The following is a 19,146-nucleotide window of genomic DNA, read 5'->3' as shown; positions in this document are numbered from 1 at the left end:
AAGCCTTCCTTCTCTGGATTCAGCCAGGCATAGTGAGACATTCATGATCTTGCAAGCTGTTGGCTCAAAAGTCTAAAACTTCTTGTTGGTTATTTTTGTTGTTGTTGTTTTTAATGTTCACGGAATAGCACCATAGGAATTCACGCTTGATAAGGAACAAATCCAGGGTCCACTGTTTTGTTTTGCTTTTTTCATCATCACAGATACTCTTCCTTTCAGAAAAAAAAAAAATATATATATCTTAAGGAAACCTCCCACTTGGATACCACTATAGCTTCATTTCTGATTAGCTAAACAAGACAATTAGCTCATTAACAAAGAGGTCCAATGAAATAAAGCTTCGCAGTGGCTCCAAGCGTCCTGTTGAAAACAAATTCAGTAGGAGTTTCAGACAAAACTATATCTCATGGATACAGATTTGATTGACGATAGGTTTTCATCTCAGTCTATATTCTACGTTCAGTGCAAAATAAGAGCACATCATCGGACATAGCTTACTTAACCAGCAAACCTAACATTTTCAGATGCTTACATTGTTCAAATTCAGTTAACTAGTGATTGGTCAAGCTAATGATGACCAATGTAACAGTTCAGACTTCTCAGTCATAAGTAAAACAAAATACTCTTTATGTTTCAGAAGTAAGATTTTCCAGTTTCAAAATGCTGATAACCTGATACGACAGAGGAACAGGTAAAAAGTACAGAGCGATGTGGGAAACCTTCCAATTTCATATCTTCTTTCAAGTCTTTAGACACACCGTCTGCAGGATATAAAGTTAAAGCAATTAGATGTAAGGACAGTATTTTGAATGCATGACCTGAAACAGCTTTCTTCTTCTTTTCTCCTGGACACCATACAACCGTCAGAAGGAAGAACGTTTTGTAGAGTCACCTCACTTGAACATAATTGAATGTTCACTTATCTATGACAAATGTCAAACCATGAACAAAAGCTTTCATATTCTCCTGGAAGTGTGCAAAGTCCTTTCGCCACCTTTGCAGAGACAGTCAAGTATGGAGCCTGCACATCACCATCTTGTGCATTCCATTGGGATAGGTATTTATTTTTATTTTTTCTTGTCTCTGGTCTTGTAAGTCATCATTTCAATTGGATTCATATAAAACTTTTGTGCTAATAACTTCAGTTAAATAAAAAAGACATGACTTCCTTTCCACTGTGCATTCTTTTTTGTCTTGCTCTCCTCTTGAATAGAGGTTCTTGTGCTATTTTTTGGTACGCACACTATCTGGATATTTTATACTTCTGTATCGTATATGGAATCCTTTCTTGTTGATTGTATCATCAGTGTGAAAGTGAAGTAAAAGAGTTTCCCCTGCTGAATAGACTTCTTCTGGTGGCTAAAATAAATTTAAAAAAAAACAAACAACAGTAAGTAAATTATCTGTTGACCTAAATTCCTAAAAGCTGGACACCAGTTTAAGTCAAGATATTTGAACTTTGGTCTGCCGGTGGAAGTTCTATCCATTAAAATTTTGGGGGGGGTTTTACTAGTATCCAGCCTCTCACAACCGTGAGCTCTGGGACTGAACAGTATTTATGTAAGTGCTGTAAAAAACTTTTTGAAGCAATAGATGAGTACATTATAAATGCTTTCTGGGTACCTCTTCCCCATAAAATGTGACTTCACTCAAATTTATGGAATTTGAATGTGTTAATTTTCAATACCATTGCATTTCTCTGTAAGGGAAAATGATGCTACCTTTTCTAAAGGAACTGATATACGCTCCACTGTCAGCAATCTAAAACTTAATATACTATAACAATACTTTGTTTAATAAGTAGACAAGAATATTTACTGTGGAAAACATTTCAATGAAATGCTTTCAAATGCCATATCTGTAAATTTCTTTAAAAAAAAAAAAATGGATTAGATAATCAGATAACATCTAGTAACTTAAGCTCATCTCTCCTTTTCCTTCCTATGCCTTTTCCTTCTTTTTATTACTTACTGTAGAAATAAAAAGAAAAGCTTTAGTACTTGGTTACTTACCCCAGAACCACAAAATCGACCAAGTCTCATAGCTGTCTTATCATGACCATCAAAGAGCTCCACGTAATCATAACCACAGTCTGCCTCTTCTTCAACCTCAAAAGTCTGGAACATTAATTCAACTCGATAGCCACGCTCTGCCACCAGGAGCCAGTCACAGTCTGCCTGAACCGGATAGTTGTTATCACCAAACTGAGCATGCGAGTACAGATCTCTGGGCTTGGTTTCAGCTTTCAACCGACCACCACACTCTGAAAATTAAGGGGGAAAAAGCGGACTAAGCTTATTCAGTGAAAATTAATTTTTTTTTTTTCCATAATCAGAGGATGCATAGAGTAGAGTACCACCCAGTATGAAGACAGACTCACTATTCCAATTTTTTCGTATCACATCATTTTCTTCTTTTTTCTATTTTTTTAAAATAACTACAGAGACTTGAGTATATTTCATAATTTTCAAGTAAAGTACTAAAAGACAGGGAAAACAAACGTTATAAGGAGAGTGGTACAAAAGGATGAACATTCTTCAGGTAGACAAGCCAGAAGCTCTAAGTGGGGTGTCCACCATTTAGTGGCACCAGCCTTTCCACATGGATTAATGACAGAAGTGGCAGGGACACATCAGATTTAGCAGATGCAGCCGGTGATCAGCATGAGCTCATGCATGTGCCCTGTCTTACATAAGTGTGTCAGATTTAATCTTCATGCTGTGCTTGGACAACCAGCTCTTTACTAAACAGCACGACTAACCTTGCTAGCTTGTTTGCTAAGTAGTACATGGACAAGTCTTTACAAAAAGATCCTGGCTTGGAAAAAAACAGCTACAACCAGCAGAAGTCTTGTAGTTGTGAAAGTCTTTCAAGCAACTCCTAAGCTGAAGATCCCTGCCCTATGCCCAAGCCAAATTTTCATTATAAAACTCAGTTTAGTACACAAGCATAAAGCATGTCTTGCTTCCAAGATTGTTTATAACTACTTTAAGGGTTTGTAATTTAAATAAGACTATACACTTTGTGATGCAGTCCAGAACACTGTTCTTTAGCCAGCTTAAACAAGGAGAACAGAAACTGCTGGAAATGCATTGAATAACAACAAAAAAATACAGCTGCTATTTCTCTATCTATTCTTTAAATTTTCATTGGCTATAATTAAAATTTGTTCATTATTGTAAATATGGATGAATTCAATTTTTAAATTAATTTAAACAAAGGTGCTATGCATTTCCCAATTAAAGTGTCACTACAAGGTAATTTAAAAGAAAAAAACCTCACTTTTTAAGTTTACAAGAAATGGGTGGAGGCAATTATTTGTAGCTATAAAAATTTCAATAAAAACAGCAACATTTAGCTTTTGCCTTGGCTTCTTACCAAGAACAATCCACCCTTTACAATGCCCACAAAACCACCAAGTGCAAGAAACAAAGCCTGAGATTCACAAGTTAACATTTTATTTTTATAGATTATTGATCAGACAAGTCTAACTAAATTTTGACTGAATGCAGATAATAGAAACTGGTTATTTTATTGATAATCCAGAACAAGCTGAAAGATTCAAGCATTTCTATGATTTGAAAAGAAAATTTGACTTCAGTGGCACTGACTTCATCCACACTAAAAATAACCAATTGCAATGCTGTATTGAAAGGAATCATACTTCAGCTGGGAAATGATCATAAAATATAGAATCACCATGGTTGGAAAAGACCTCTAAGATCATTCAGTCCAACCTATCAACAATATTTCCCCATAAACCACCTCCCTCAGTACAACACCTAAAAGTTTCTTGAACATCTCCAGGGACGATGACTCCATCCCCTCCCTGGACATTCCATTCCAGCACCTGAACACTCTTGGAGAAATATTTCCTAACGTACAACTTGAATCTCCCCTGGCACAACTTGAGGCCATTCCCTCTATTCCTATTGCTAGCTACGTGGAAGAAGAGGCTGCCTCTCACGTCACCACAACCTCCCTTTGAAGAGTTGTAGAGGGTGATAAGAAGCCTCCTCTTCTCCAGACTGAACAATCCCAGCTCCCTCAGCCACTCCTCATAAGTCCTGTGCTCCAGACCCCTCACCAGCTTTGTTGCCCGTCTCTGAACACACTCCAGGGTCTCATTGCCTTTCCTGCAGTGAGGAGCCCAAAACTGAATGCAGTACTTGAGGTGCAGCCTTAGAGGAATGATCACTTCCCTACTCCTGCTGACAACACTGTTTTTGATACAAGCTAGGATGCCATTGGCCTTCTTGGCCACCTGGGCACACTGCTGGCTCATGTTCAGATGAGTGTCAATCAATACCCCCAGGTCCATTTCCTCTATACAGCCTTCCAGCCACCCTGCCCCAAGCCTATAACGTTGCCTGGGGTTGCTGAGGCCAGCTTCTCCAAGAGAATACTGTGGGAGGCAGCGTAGAAGGCTTTGCTAAAGTCCAAGTAGACTATGTCAACAGCCTTTCCCCCATCCACCAGGCAGGTCACCCAATCATAGAAGGAGACCAAGTTGGTCAAGCAGGACCAACTTTCATGAACCCATGCTGGCTAGGCCTGGTCCCCCAGGTGTCCTTCGTGTGCTGTTCAACCTCCCTCAAGATGATCTGCTCCATAACCTTTCCTGGCACCAACATCAAGCCTGAAAGACCTGTAGTTTCCTCGATCCTCTTTACAATTGTTCTTGAAAATGGGAGTCACGCTGGCAAGTCTCCAACCCCCCCGTTGACCAGGAACATCAATAGATGATGGAAAGCAGCTTGGCTATCACCTCCACCAGCAACCTCAGCACCCTCGGGTGGATCCCAGCCAGACCCCATGGACTTGTGGCACTCCAGGAGGAGTAGTAGGTCTCTCACGGTTTCCACCTGAATCATGGGGAGTTTATTCTTCTCCACATCCAACACTTCCAGGTCAGGGGGGAGGATACTCCCAGCATTCATCAGGGAAGTTGAAGTGCCCCCATGAGAACAAAGGCTGACAACAGTGCAACTTCTGCCAGCTGTTTGTAGAACACCTCATCTGCCTCTTCATCCTGGTTAGGCAGACTATAACAGACTCCCACCAGGATGTCTTCCTTATTGGCCCTGCCCCTGATCCCTACCCATAGAGACTCAACCTTATCATTCCCAGACCCAAGCTCAACATCAAATCACTCTCTAACATAGAGAGTTGCACCACTACCCCTTCTGAAGAGCTTGTAGCCATCCATTGCAGCACTCCAGTCATGGGAGCAATCCCACCATGTTTCTGTAATGGCAACTAACTCACAGTTTGCCTGCCACACAATGGCATCCATCTCCTCCTGTCTGTAGTCCATGTTACGTGGTGTAGATGCACTTCAGCTGAGCCCTATGCCTCACCCCTAGTCCCATCACCATTCCTCTAGACTCATCTCTAGTAGGCCTGGTTTTATTCCCTTCCACCTTCATCCCCACTTTACAGCCCTCTCAATGAGCCCTGCCAACTGCTGGGCTAGGATCTGTTTTCCCCTTTGGGACTGGCAAGACCCATCTGCAGCCATCAGGCCAGGTGCCAAGTAATGATGACAATAATGAGCAAATCATTATTTTTTTAAATATGTGTTTTTTCTTAACAAGCAAATGAATGAGTCCAAACAGGAAATATGAATAATGTAAGTAATCTAATCTGTTTATACATGATCTATTATTGAATCTCATTTTTTTAAATCCTAATCTGAAAGACATAAAATAAAAGGCACATATTAAAGAAAACGTGCAAAATGAGATACTTCAACCATTTATTTCTCATAGTTACTCTTACTAACTGATTATTTTTTCCTTTTTTCAGTATTTGATTTCATTTACGTTTTTATGACTTTGTTTTCTTGACTGGACTGTTGCCAACACTAAGAACATCTCCCTGCTTCAGACACAGAACAGCTGCTAAAGAAGCAAATGTTTAATGAACTGTCTGCATTGTTTCCTTCTTTTTACTACAGACTTTAAAGGAAAGTTGTTGCCATACCAGCAACTGCAGAAAATGGCAATTCCCTTTCATAGAATGGTTTGGGTTGGCACAGACCTTAAAGATCATCTAGTTCCAATCACGTGCTGCAGGCAGATGTGCTTCTCACTAGACCAGGTTGCCCAAAGAAATCCTTATCCAACCAGGGATCGAGCATCCACTGCTTCTCTGGGCAGCCTGTGCCAATGACTCATCAAGTTCTGAGTAAAAAACTTCTGAATATCTAAAAGCCATCACCCCTTTTCCTATCACTGCATTCCCTGACAAAAAGTCCCTCTCTAGCTTTTCCTGCAGGTTCCTTTAAGGTATTGAAAGGCCTACAGATCTCCCCAGTGCCTTCTCCAGCCTGAACAATGCCAAATATCTCATTCTCACTTTACAGGAGAAGTTCTTGAGAGGTTCTTCAGCCCTCTGATCATTCCTGTTGCCTCCTCTGGATTCTCTCCAGCATGTCCTTCTTATTTCGGAGGCCCCCACAGCAGAACACAGGTTTCCTCTGCCCTTCTCCCATGGAACACAGCCTTTTACTATTTTAGAATAACATATCCTAACAGCCCTGTTTTAGAAATTCGAAGTTAATTTTTTCATTTCTTAAGAACTAAGCTGTACTCTCAAAAGACTACTTTTGCAGTGCTGCGTTAGCCTGTATGACACAGGCTATGATGGGGCTGCATCAGAAGGCAGTGCCAGACAGCTGGGTTTAGTCTAGGCACCATCACCTGTACTGGTCATCAAAGAGTTTTGCAGGTGTATCTGTTGTGCTGTAATGGCAATGTACATATCTGATTGTACACAAGTGTCTGACCTGTAAAGTATTATTTTTATAATAGCTTTAGATGGGAGATTTTTTCTAGATCGGCTAAGAAACAAAAACATTTTAGGTATCTCTTGAGGTCTTTTAGGTTCTCTCAGACTTCTTACAGTGATAACAGAAAATGGAGCAGTAGTCTCTTGACTGACAAGCTGGATAGATGGGAAAAGGTTTAAGCTTCAGGTTAAAACCCACTACTTCCCACTCCACCTGAACAAGTGAAACAAGAATATAACTTTGATACAGCATTGCCATACTGAATTCTCAGAGCTGTTCTAGTAACGAATTAAAAGCTTAAACTGAGAGATATCTGAGATACCCAGATTTGTTCCAGGGTTGGCAGATAAGAATAGGACCTACAGAAGATCTGGAACCTCCTGCAACAGCAGCTTGTGACCAGGCAACATAAATGAGGCTTTCCAGAAGGGATATCCAGGTGTTACAGCAACCAGATCACTCCTTAAGCAATGATCTTTAATTTTCTGTCGGGAGGACTTTTATAAATTCCTTCTTAATGAATTTCCCTTCTCTGTTACATTTCAGAAACAGTATTTTGGTAAGTTTTGCTCTACCTGAGCAAAGTCTTTTTATTCCATCTGTTTTTTGATTCTTTATTGCTGCTATATAGTTCTATCTAGAAAGCAATAAGAAAATAAAATCCCTAGTTTAAACACTTGTTAGATTCATTAATGAATATGTCCAAAGCATGCAGATAATATTCCTATGGAACAACTGTTTTGGCCTCAAAGCTGCAAGATCTGAGGTGTTCAGGCGGTATTTCAAAGCTCATACTAATGACATGCTGTTCAACCTAATGAGCGTTTTGTACAACAGCAGACTAGAGAAATAAATGTCCTAGTTCTGCTTTATGAGGCAAACTCCGTAATTTTTACAGCATTCTTAAAAACTGGGCAGATTTCATTCTCCAGACTTTCTCAGAAGAGCACTATTATGCTTGCTCAGAAAGTTCTTACAGTTAAGGGCATATAAAACTCAGCACTTTTATTTGGTAGTTTCACACCAGCTGTTTCTAACAAGACTTCTGACCTTTAATTACTTACCTCATGGTAATTTAACAAATGAGTAACTGTTACCATTTCTATCTAGTTTTCAGCTGAGGGGGAAGGGTTACTCAGGTAGGGAACTCTAACAAAGATGTTTGTAAAACAGGCTTTTCAACAAGAAAAACATGAATTGAATGACAGGTAGTTAAGCTTTTCCTTTTCCAGGCCCAGATCATGCAATGTGAAAAACAGTGCATACGCTGCCTCCTACTGCTTTTCTCTGAAAATTAAATGAATACAGGTTTAGAATTATTCTTAGCAAAGGAAAAAAAAAAAGAGAGAGAGAGAAAATGTTAATGCTGCTGTATGAGGAATTTTCATCGAGAAAAAAGTAAAAGGAAAACGAAGGAATATATTGAGGCAGGAAAAGTGGGAAAAAAAACCACCAACAACAAAGAAACAAATGAAACAACACAAAATCAACCCTGTTTTACAGCAGGCAGTGGAAGTTCAGAGATTCAGCACTAGGGGCCACTGTAAGACAAACAACGCCAGCAAAATTATGCAGGCACATTGAAAATGCCCTTATCTACTACTGCAATTGCTTTTTCAATTTCAGTGATTCCTGACAAAATTAAATGGTAAATGGGAAGGAAATTATTTTCCTAAGCTCTTTAGGCAATCTTCGGTATTGTTTTTCCTACTCTTCTTTTGCTTGTCTTTCCCTTTATAGCTCTGCAGGAAAGTAATAGCTGTTTATACAAAGCCCAGACTCTTGTTTTAGTTAGAATAAAAAGTTATAGAGGTGCATCACATGCCTCAGTGAAGTACTGCCATTTAAAATACAATGAAAAGCTATTGAAACTTTAATAAACTAATGAATCCTGTGAAATATCTCTTAGACAAACTTATTTACATCAGATCTTGCTTTAAAATCCTTTAATCATTTACTTAGAAAACTGAAAGAGAAAGCAAGAAAAAGAAAAAATGGGAGACAAAAAGAAAGAAAGAAATGTCTAAAATATTAGAGAATGTTTTCTGCAATCTCCAATTTTTCCTACTGTTTCATTAGGCTTAGTTGTAACATTGTGTTATCTTTCAAATCATCCTGTTCCTATAAAAAGAAATGCTTGAATATCTTCCACTAAAGAATGAAAGGGAAGTTATTAGTAAGCCACATCCTGATATTCTGACCTGTAGAGTGTGTTGCTTGGAAGCCTTTCCTTTGAACTGATGCATCAGAAATAAAGCGGAGAAACATTTTGTTTCCAGTAGCAATGAGAGGCTCTGGTATCTTACTGCCACATAAACGTCCCAGAATTGGTGATTTTTCACTTTCACCATCAAACACTTCCAAGTGGTCATAGGCACATTCTTGATGTTGTTCTATCTCAAATTCATTGAAAGTCTGGGGAAAAAGAAGCAAAATGAGTCAAATGTAGTACTGTATTTATAAGGTACCTATGTAGTGTTAGCATACTGTTTCAGAACACAAAGTAGAAACAACAGATTACAGCATTACTGCTCCTACAACTCCATAGGTTTGAATCACATCTTTATAGCCAATGAATTTCTGTTCTAGATCTAGAATGCTAGATCTGGCATTCTTTTAGAGTAACAAGTCTGTAGGATTCTTCCAAATTTCACAGAACGTTTGAAACAGAGCAAAAAGCAGGGAGTCTTTTGGTGCTTCAGATAACTGAGGCCTTGGAGCATCTTTTTTTCTTAACCTCGCTTCACAACTGAAGCCTTTGAGAATGGCCTTTCCACATGCCTGGTTATATGTGATAATTTTAATGATGGAATTTCTATTATTACTACACTAACAACACTTCAAGCTGCATCCTTCATGCTAATATCACATTTTTGCTAGTGCAACTATGGGAAATGGGAAAATTATTTATTATATAATTATATATAAAAAATTAAACACTTCAGCAGACTGCTTTGCTTTCTTCAGCTCTCCCAAGAAGATTCAGATTACTGCAACGGTCTGAACACAGTGATAACAAAACTACTTCATTTCAAGTCTGTGATGTTTTTTCTACACTTCAAAACATTTGTTTTAATTTCTGAGTTCTTATAGTCTCTATGAATGCTCGAGGAAGCTTGTCAGGACAAACTGAGTTCTATTAAGAAATGCAAATTGTGAGCCATTTGATGTAGAGCCTGAGCAACAATCTCATAAAAATTTCTGGGATTTAGACTTCTTAGAGTACCTAAACAAAGGCAGAAAACTAACAGCTGCTTTTCAAACAAGGAAGAGCGTCTTCCAAGACTGAACAAGTGGCAATAAATTTACGTTAAGAGAACATCTAAAAGACTTCACATATGGCTTTTTGACCAGGGCCAAGTATGAACCTGATTAAAATGCTGGTACTTTCGCCTCTCTTACTGAGAATCTAATATACATACACAACTTTGTGAATTATTATTATTATTATTTTTTTACAATTAACCTACTGTTCAAGGCAGAATTGAAAATATGAAAACACAAAGTGAAAGTGGTCATGTGAGTACTCACACAGCTGAGTAATCATATAGCTACAAAATAAACACACAAAAAATACCAAACAGTTAAGAAGTTATATAAAAATACAAAACAAAATGAAACAAAAAAAAAAATCCCCCCTGCCAGTTACTGAACAAATATCATAATTAAGCATTGTATTTGGCACACCAAAGGAAACCCAACCTACAGAGTTCCTTGTGGAATCCAGCCAATACAAAATGTGATAATTTACATAAAAGAAATATCAACTGATAACATATAAAGCCTTTTGCCCAAAGAACCAGAATAATAAAATATTACATAAGTTGCACTGGAAGCAGTGCCTCCTGTTTATTTCCATGGAAACTGCAACAGATACGAAGAACACAACAGCACCATTTGATAGAGCAAGTTCTCAGCTACAAAACAGGATTTTTCAACACCATTAGCTGTGGATCTTCCCCAGAGATGAACAAGATCCTGCATGCCACTCTTGTAAAAATCTGCATTGGCCATCCAGAACATGGCTTGTTTTCACATCACTGCAGAAACACAGCACCCACTGCCCTCACTGTGCTCATATCCACTGTTTGGTCTCCACAAACATTCAGTAAGCACAGATGAATGTCAATAGGTGCCATTTTTTTCCTCGTGGAAGAATTCAATTCCACCCCTTTGCTTCATACGCTCTCCAATGTCAGACATCATTTGTCAGACTGCTCTTCTTGCTGCCTCTGTTACGCAGTAACAACATGTAATGGAATCCTGGCAAGAAAGTTCAACCTCTACTGCCATAACACTGACTTCTGCCTCTGATGTCATGAGCCGCCATCGTAAAACAGGAGGTATTAGTTTTGGAGCAGCCTTCAGATTTTCATTTTGTGAAAAGTGGAAAGTTGAACGAAACGGTAAACATAAGTTCACAGCAGAGAAAACTCAGTGTTTTCTATTAAGGGAACAAAACTGCAGAAGCAGTGAAAACAGCTGTAAAGCAGTTCCTCCTGCTGCTCTTCAACTGTTGTCAGACATCCTACTTCTATGATGCCAAGCACGTACAATCGTTTATACCCAATAAAATTAAAAAAAAAAAAGTGAGACTAACTGTAAAGGAATTATTTATACACAGAATTGAGAGAAGCCAATTTTCAGTCAGTGGGAGCAACAGACGTGATCCAGTTTCCAATTTTTTTTTAGTTTATCTACTTCTTATCAGCACAAACGTATCGCTCGCTAGAAGAAAACTTCTCACCATGAACTATAAGACATGTCTATAATTTTCAATTTTTTTTTCTTTCCAATTATCATTGCAATTCCTAAACCATCAGGAAGACAGTATACCTGATGCTGAGTCCCGCAAAGGAAAACAGAAAACATTCATAAATCTGTTCAGTCTAGTTCATAAGTCTAGAAATTATAAGTAGAATCAAAGAAAATGTATTTAAAAGGAAACACAAGTCTAACACTTTTAAGCATTCTGAGGGAATCTTTGTTTTTTCTCTTTTTTCAGAGGTCAGTTCCTAGCTATGGACTATGAAGAGGCTTGTCAGAGAAGAACAAACATGAACTTCCTCTCTACTATTTCGTGTCAGCAGTGTTCACAAATAACTTAATAAATTTGGAAATATAATTAAATCACACCTGGCCTTTCCTGGGACAAATACTTTTGAATATCTACTCCTCCACCATCACAGTCCCCACTTTGCTTGTCTTATTAGTGGGAATGGTACTCAGAAATGTTACGTACAGTTTCTGAACAGCCAGCCTTTCTATCTATCTATAGCACTTACTGGGTTGATATGTTGGTGGCACCTACGGACAGCTGCCTGAATGGGACACTTAAGTCTGTCTTATAAACATCCGGCTGATTAACCTAAGAAAATTTCTCTCTGATACAGCTATTTTCAAAGCCATCTTTATCTGCGTGTTTCATTTAAAAATTCAGAAGTGCATTTCTTTTTTTTTTTTTTTTTTCCCCCATTGGCTTCTTAATTACACCAAATGCTTAACTCTACCCTTCTCAGGAAGAGACTTCAGTGATTATCAGAGCGAGAACAATCAGAAGTGATTAGTTTCTGCTCAGACAGCCCCCTCAGAAAATGAAACACAGCCTCACAATTCACATGGTTTGTCAGCACAAGGAAATCAATTTTCTCCTTCTTTAATTTGGCTAAGTAAACTGTGAGGAATAAACTTGGATACGGTATAGAAGTCCAAGAAATTTTTTTTTATCTATTCTGGAAGTATTGCTTTAATATTATTAATATGACATTTTGCTGCACTAGACAGATTTTAAACATCCTACACATACAGAATTCAGTAGGCTGACACTACTGGCTATAGAAAAGTGGATTTCAGGCTCTAAATCATAAGGCTATTTTTTCAAATTTTACTTCACAAAATTTAGTAAAATTGTTGTTTTTCTTTTTTTTTCAAAATTCATTGGCAAAAAGCATTGTAAATACTTTTCTTTTACTAATGTATTGAAGAAAGATTTTATGGTAACATGCCCCTACAAATGACTGACTGGCTTTTGCTTATGCAGACGGGATGAAGTGCTGTTCAGAGTTGGCAGTAAGGAAGGACATCTGAAACAAAAACCTGTTTTTCACCCTTTGGATGAACAGATCATGCACTACTTGTTCCACCCCTCCTACTCTGAAGGAACATATTAACCTTTTTAATTCTGGAGATCTGGAATCAACAAATGACCTCACATCAGCACCAGTAACAAGGGCTTATGGCTGTGGTTAAGGTGAGGAGTTTTGAGGTGGCAATATCCCATTCAACCCCGTAACAATTTAGGCTACTGCTTCTACTTCCTTAAAGCAGAGACACATCTCTTCTTTGGTTTCCTTGCTCCAAAATTTTTGATACATCAATTTTTCTCTCCTTCCATCTGCACATCTAACACGTTCACATTGCTAAGACCTTTAGGACAAAGCCTGTGCATGTCAGGGAGGTGATGGAGTCAGTGACCCTGGAGGTGTTCAAGGAACGTTTGGATGTTGTGTTGAGGGACATGGTTTAGTGAGAACTACTGGTGATGGCTGGATGGTTGGACTGGGTGATCTTGTGGGTCTTTTTCCAACTTTGGTGATTCTGTGAATCTTTCTCCCGAGTATTACTGTAGCACGTCTGTTTATTGCTTTAATACCTGTGAGGAGGGCTCTGCATACTCATTCTAATATCATTTCTGTAGAACTAAAAAGCCCTATTTCGGATGAGTGGAAGATGTGGAACAATGGGAGGAATTCCTTCACTGCTGAACCAAGGAGTCATTCACTACAGGTACTGTAGAGAGCTATGGGGCTCTCCCCTAAGTACCCTGGGCTGAAAAAACCCTGGGGCTGAGCTCAGAGCAGATAAGCCCCATGGACAGGTCCACGCCATTGGCTTTGTGCAGATGCTACTCACCAATTTGACCCTCTGCCCAGGGGTGGCACTGATTTCCCAGGTGCACTCCTTTCTGCTGGGATACTTGTCAGGCCAGTTGGGACTCGTAATGATGCCATTGGGACTGTGGATCTTCTGTTCACACTCAGCTGTGCCAACAATGAGAGCATCAAATAAATTCTGTATTCAGAGGTAGCCAGAAAAGTACACTGTTCGTCAGGTGACCCACTGAACTGAAAGGATCATTAGGAACACAGCTAACCACCCTCCCAAGTGTGAAGGATCACATTCCTCCTCTTTGACAAACACTTTATGGCAATTAACCTAGCATGCTTTGATTTGTGAAACATAGACTGTTGTTTACAATGGATTACTTGTTTGATGTAAATACATAAATACACACAAACTATGCATTAAAATACAGTCAAATATGCTAATCTATCCCCCATTCTGCTTGCAAATAAGCATGAAAATCCACATAGGATATCTTGCCAATGCAACGTGAAATGATATTTCTTGAACAACGTGGTTTTCTTCTCACAAATTTTCATATTGCAAGTACAGAGCAATCAGCTAAAGAACAACCTAAAACACAGTTTCTGGGGAAAAGTATATAACTGCTAATTCTGAATTCTTACTATGCACCAAGAACAGTTGTGTTGTTCCTATCAAAACTGAATCCAGAAGTGCTTCTCTCAATAAATAAAATACCTACGACACAAAGAAGGCAAGCAAAAACACCTGCTTGGTTTTTTGTTTTGTTTTGTTTCTCTTAAACAATCTCAAGATTCTTTATAAGCATAAGATAATTATTTAACAAGAATCTTTTAGAAGAGGCAATTATCAATCCAAAGTCAGGGATAACACAAGTGATTCACAAAGGAGACATGCTAGAAAACAGCCTTAAAAAATTACAGATATTACACACTTAAGGATCATTTGCAGATCATCTAAATGGTACTTAAGTCACCAAGCCTACTGTTTGCTTGGAGGTAGTCACAACTTTAGACAGAAAATAGGAAGAAAGAGGTGCAGAGACTTGACTGGAATTTAGATTGTCTGAATACGTCCCCCCCAAAATAAAGCCTGAACAGTGTCTCACGGAGGCAGATCCAATGCCAGTCTAAATGTGAGGAGGCTCACAGCCAGTGATGGAAGCAAATGACAACTTTACCAGGCTCCTCTTCAAAAACTCCGTCTCTTTGTTTCATACTGCTTTAGATTAATATCCTCTCACAGCTCTAAATGCTCTACACTTCACAGCACTACTAAAAGTAGCATTCCCTGCTGAAGTGGAGTGGTCAATAATTCCTAATTTTCTAAACCTATGGAACCTCAAACTCAGCACAAGTGCTAGGGATGGAGGAAGTGAAGGAACAGGAGAAAGGGATTGTTTCACCCAAATATCTAAGACCTGCAAGACAACATCTATTTTTTTTGTTCCCCGGGAAGGATTGCTGCAAAGATCTTGCTGAAAGAATTGTATCATCTACTGTCCAAATCCCATACAACTTACCCTCCTTGCAGTCATGCTTGTTTTCATGTAGCACAAATCCATTCCGGCACTGGCAAACATAGCTTCCTACCGTGTTGATGCACTCGTGCTGGCAACCACCATTGTCCTTTGAACACTCATCCTTGTCTAAGAAATACACAACAAGAACGGGTGAGCAGACAGAAGAAGTCCTCAAAAACAAAAGAGTTTAGCATACACTTTGAGATCAGAAAAGGATAAACGAAGGCACAGTCATTCTTCTCAGTTTTGTGCTAACTTACTTCTATCTGCTTATTGCTCAGCCTACACCATGGCTCAAATATTCTGCCTCATCTTTCTTAGAGGTGAGGGACAGATCTCTGGGATGGGGAACACTAATAATCAAACAAGCTGCAGCAAAGGAGACAGATAGCAGCATTTACTCCTTCAAGTGGTCTAGCTGGTAAAGATTTCATAAATATTTAATCCAGAGCTTTATTTTGATAAACAACAGGAGTGCAATTTATAACCAATGCAAAATATTCCAGCTCTATACAAATTCCACAATTTAACAGTGGCGTGCTGAAAGGCAGACAGAGGCCAAAGAAGGCTTCAAGCTCTGCACATTTAAGATGTAAAAAAAGAATGACTTAACATAAACTTTCTGAATAAGTTGCTTTTTCTTTCCAGAAGAGTGGCAGTGTGCTTTACTTTAAATGAATCTGGACATTACAGAATATCTTGAAAAGTAAAACATTTCATTGAAAAGCATACAAAAGAAACTGGCATTAATTATTTCAAGGAGATCTACAATATAGCATGCAGTTCTGTTTATTAACATATAATCCCTAAAAAGAGCTTTTAGTGTGTTAGAAGTAAAGCAGAGAGTAGGGGAGGAAATATGACCTGCATTAAACAGCTAAAAATTCATTGCATGGAAAAAAGCCAAACTAGATTAACAGGCTGTCATTCTAGCAAGAGGCCTCAGCTGCCACCCTTCTATGTCATTCAGCTGTTGTCATTTTAGTTGAGGCCAGTCCATTTGAGACAGGGAGACTGCTCTTGACGTGTGTGCACATATATATATATATATATATATACACTCACACACACATGTATATAGATATGGTTATATACATTTATATACATATGTATACACACTAGTGTAAAACCTGACCAATAAAAATATATATTATATTATTACGTGTGTGTGTATAAATGTTGACATACAACTGCATCTTACAGACTCTGCCATTTCAACATACAAAATAGAAAAGGAAAATGTGCAAAGGAATAATGGTCATTCCAGATGTCCATTTATTGCAAGGCTGGAATGCACAGTATGTGTCCCCTTCAGCCTCATGTGCCTTGGAAAGCAACAGTAAGTGTTATCTCTGAACAAGTTAACATGTGATGCTTCAGAGTTCATTAGGCACAGTAAGAATTTCTACAGATTACAAACATTATAGATAATTTAAGTCTCTTTTGTCATCTTACATATTTTCCTCAGTTTTACTGTTGCTTGCATTCAGTAAGACAACAAAGTAAATCTGCATTATAATTACGTAGACATCAGCTTTATCTGCCAAAATGTATGCAACACTTGACTAATCGACATGCAGGTGTTTCAGTAAAAAAATCAATTTCTACTTCTAATACATAATGATGGTGTAGAGAAATCCTGTCAGTCTAACCTAAGCATCTACTGCATTTTTTTCCCTGTAGATCTCAAATCTTTTTACACTGAAAGATCCTGAAAGCTTTTTGTAGATGTGAACAGATCTGAGGATTAAGAAACAGCAAAAAAAGTATGTTGGTCCCAGAGTGACACATCCAAAGCTTGGTATCAGTAGTCATCACGTTGATGATGAAAGAAGCATAAAGGCTTCCACGATATACTGTTTCTGCACCTTGTAATGCGAGTCTCAAATGGAGGCATTAAATCTACTTCATTTCAAACAAAACTATTTAATCTTTCATCCTTGCAAAAGCAAGCGCTATCATAAATTAATCCCACGTTGCAAGTGAAGAATAGTAACAAACAAATGAGAAATCAAATGTTTAATGAAGAAAACTCTTCAATATTTCCCCACCTAAGTATTAGTTTGCAGTTTTCTACCAAAATAACATAATAAATGGAAGGCAAGCTCAAAATGCATTCAAGTTTGATTTTCCAGTACGTGGTAAGTATGGAAATTCTCAATGAAAGCCCTCTCCATTTTCACCTTCCATCAAACTGTGAAAATAGAGAAAAGTATTTTAACATTAAAGAGCTCTTTATTCTGTAAAACAATCTATTAGAGACAAGTGCATAAGAAAACAGTCCCAAGTTGGACTTCCTCCGAGATGAAACTGATATAAAACCGTGGACAGAAGGTAGAAAAGAGAAGCTTTCGTACATATCTGAACTACAATAATTATTTGTAGATGGTTAATCAAGGATGCAACTGTTGAACAAGCTTTCCTCACACTTCATAGTTCGGAACAGATTTTCTGTCAAATTCATTGCCCAGTTTTAAAAATTCATGAAAAACCAAAAAAACAAAAAACAAAACAATTAGTCTGTATTAGTTATAGGAACAAATGTTTTGCCATGTAAAAACAAAGCCATTTGTTATGCTGACAGATGGAAATGAGTTTCCCGGTTCTGAATGGATACTTTCTTTCTTCTCTCATTTCAGTACTCAGAATAGGGAAAGATCCATTCCCAACAAAATGTTAGACCGAAATCATTCAGAGGACAAATGGTCGTACCTCTGAGACCCTCAGAGGCCACCAGTCTGTGAATAATACGTACTCGGCCTGAAGGGACCTGTATCAAGTCCTTGCAAGATTCGAAAACAAAAATTTTCTCTTTGCAGGTAGTTTTCTTGTCTGTGGAAAAAAATGTACCAGGATGGCACCAGAGATGAGTTTGTGCTCCGGAACAAATCTGCTCAAGGCTAGAAAACATCCTAGCTTTCTCTTTTTAACTGATCAGTGAATCATCAACCAAGAAAAAGATGTCCCAAAAATCAATTCTATATTACATCAATTACCACACCTTGAATGGTCACGTGAAAAATTATGTGCATTTAAAACTCTAAAATTAGTGATAAATGGAAGCAGTTCAATGACATTATGACAAGTAAAGATTGATTTAAAGAAATTATTGGAATAGATCATAGGAAAAAACACAGAAGATATTTTTTAACATAATATTATAACTTTCACTCCTCTATTCCAAGCAGATTAGAGTAGCTTACTGTCCTCCACCAAGAGCAGAAGAGGAGAGAGAGCGAAAGAGAAGACAGAAGAGAGGAAGGTGGAAGCAAAACAAACAGGCACAGACCAAAAAAGCCATTCCAAAACACAACAGTGCACATAGTTTGTTTCTGGAAGCTTTCAGTTTAGAAGCCAATTCCAAAACGTTTTTGCAAAAGTATTAAAAAATGAATGTCACAATTCCCCAGTTTCTCCTTTACACCCAGGAAGCTGGATTATAATCATACAACATTCTCTGTTGGTTAGACGGATGCTGCAATGGTTACCAACTAATCTTTTCTTTCAGATCTGTCTCATCAAATGTAAATTCTACAGAATGCTAAAAATAAATAAATAAATAAGAAATTCTCACTTTCCCATAGCACCTGGCTGGCTGTTAACACCATTTTGCAGCCAAATAAGCAATTATATGTCTTCTTACATCAACAAAAATAGCTTCTTAGTGCAGGTCATTTTTGTGCCCTGTGTCACTGTTTGCTTTCACAGTTTATCGCATTGGTTTTCAATCACCCAAAAACTGCTTTCTGTCATCTGAGCTGGAGCTCAGCCATATTTCCTCAACTATAGCCATGGCTGCGGAATTCATCACTGAAAGAGTTGGAAAAACTTTCTTGGTGGTGCTCGAGGAACACATCACTGTTCTTCATCTTCATATGGGTTTGATTTATCTAACTCCCTTCTGCTGAGCTTTCTGGAGTGAACAGACTGCAAGATGCAGTGCTCT

General features: G+C 38.2%; 1 protein-coding gene across 4 annotated transcripts in view; it reads right to left on the bottom strand.

Moving 5' to 3' along the window:
* Nucleotides 1-835: 835 nt before the first annotated feature.
* TLL1 (tolloid like 1) overlaps nt 836-19,146 on the bottom strand; it is a 132,883-nt gene continuing 114,572 nt past the window's right edge. For all 4 annotated transcript variants that reach the window (XM_090138484.1, XM_090138486.1, XM_090138485.1 and 1 more), the window contains 5 exons: nt 15,201-15,326; nt 13,706-13,833; nt 8,995-9,208; nt 2,013-2,263; nt 836-1,359 (listed from right to left, as the gene is read on the bottom strand). In XM_090138484.1, coding sequence (XP_089994610.1) covers nt 1,225-1,359; nt 2,013-2,263; nt 8,995-9,208; nt 13,706-13,833; nt 15,201-15,326 — 854 coding nt within the window. In that variant the 3' untranslated portion in view covers nt 836-1,224. The remainder of the gene's footprint in view (nt 1,360-2,012; nt 2,264-8,994; nt 9,209-13,705; nt 13,834-15,200; nt 15,327-19,146) is intronic.

This window comes from Phasianus colchicus, chromosome 4 (genome assembly GCF_987193195.1).
Source record: "Phasianus colchicus chromosome 4, bPhaCol1.hap1.1, whole genome shotgun sequence".
NCBI classification, from domain to species: Eukaryota; Metazoa; Chordata; class Aves; order Galliformes; family Phasianidae; genus Phasianus; species Phasianus colchicus.
Note: the sequence above shows the minus strand (reverse complement) of the source record. Positions and strands in the feature narration are given on the sequence as shown.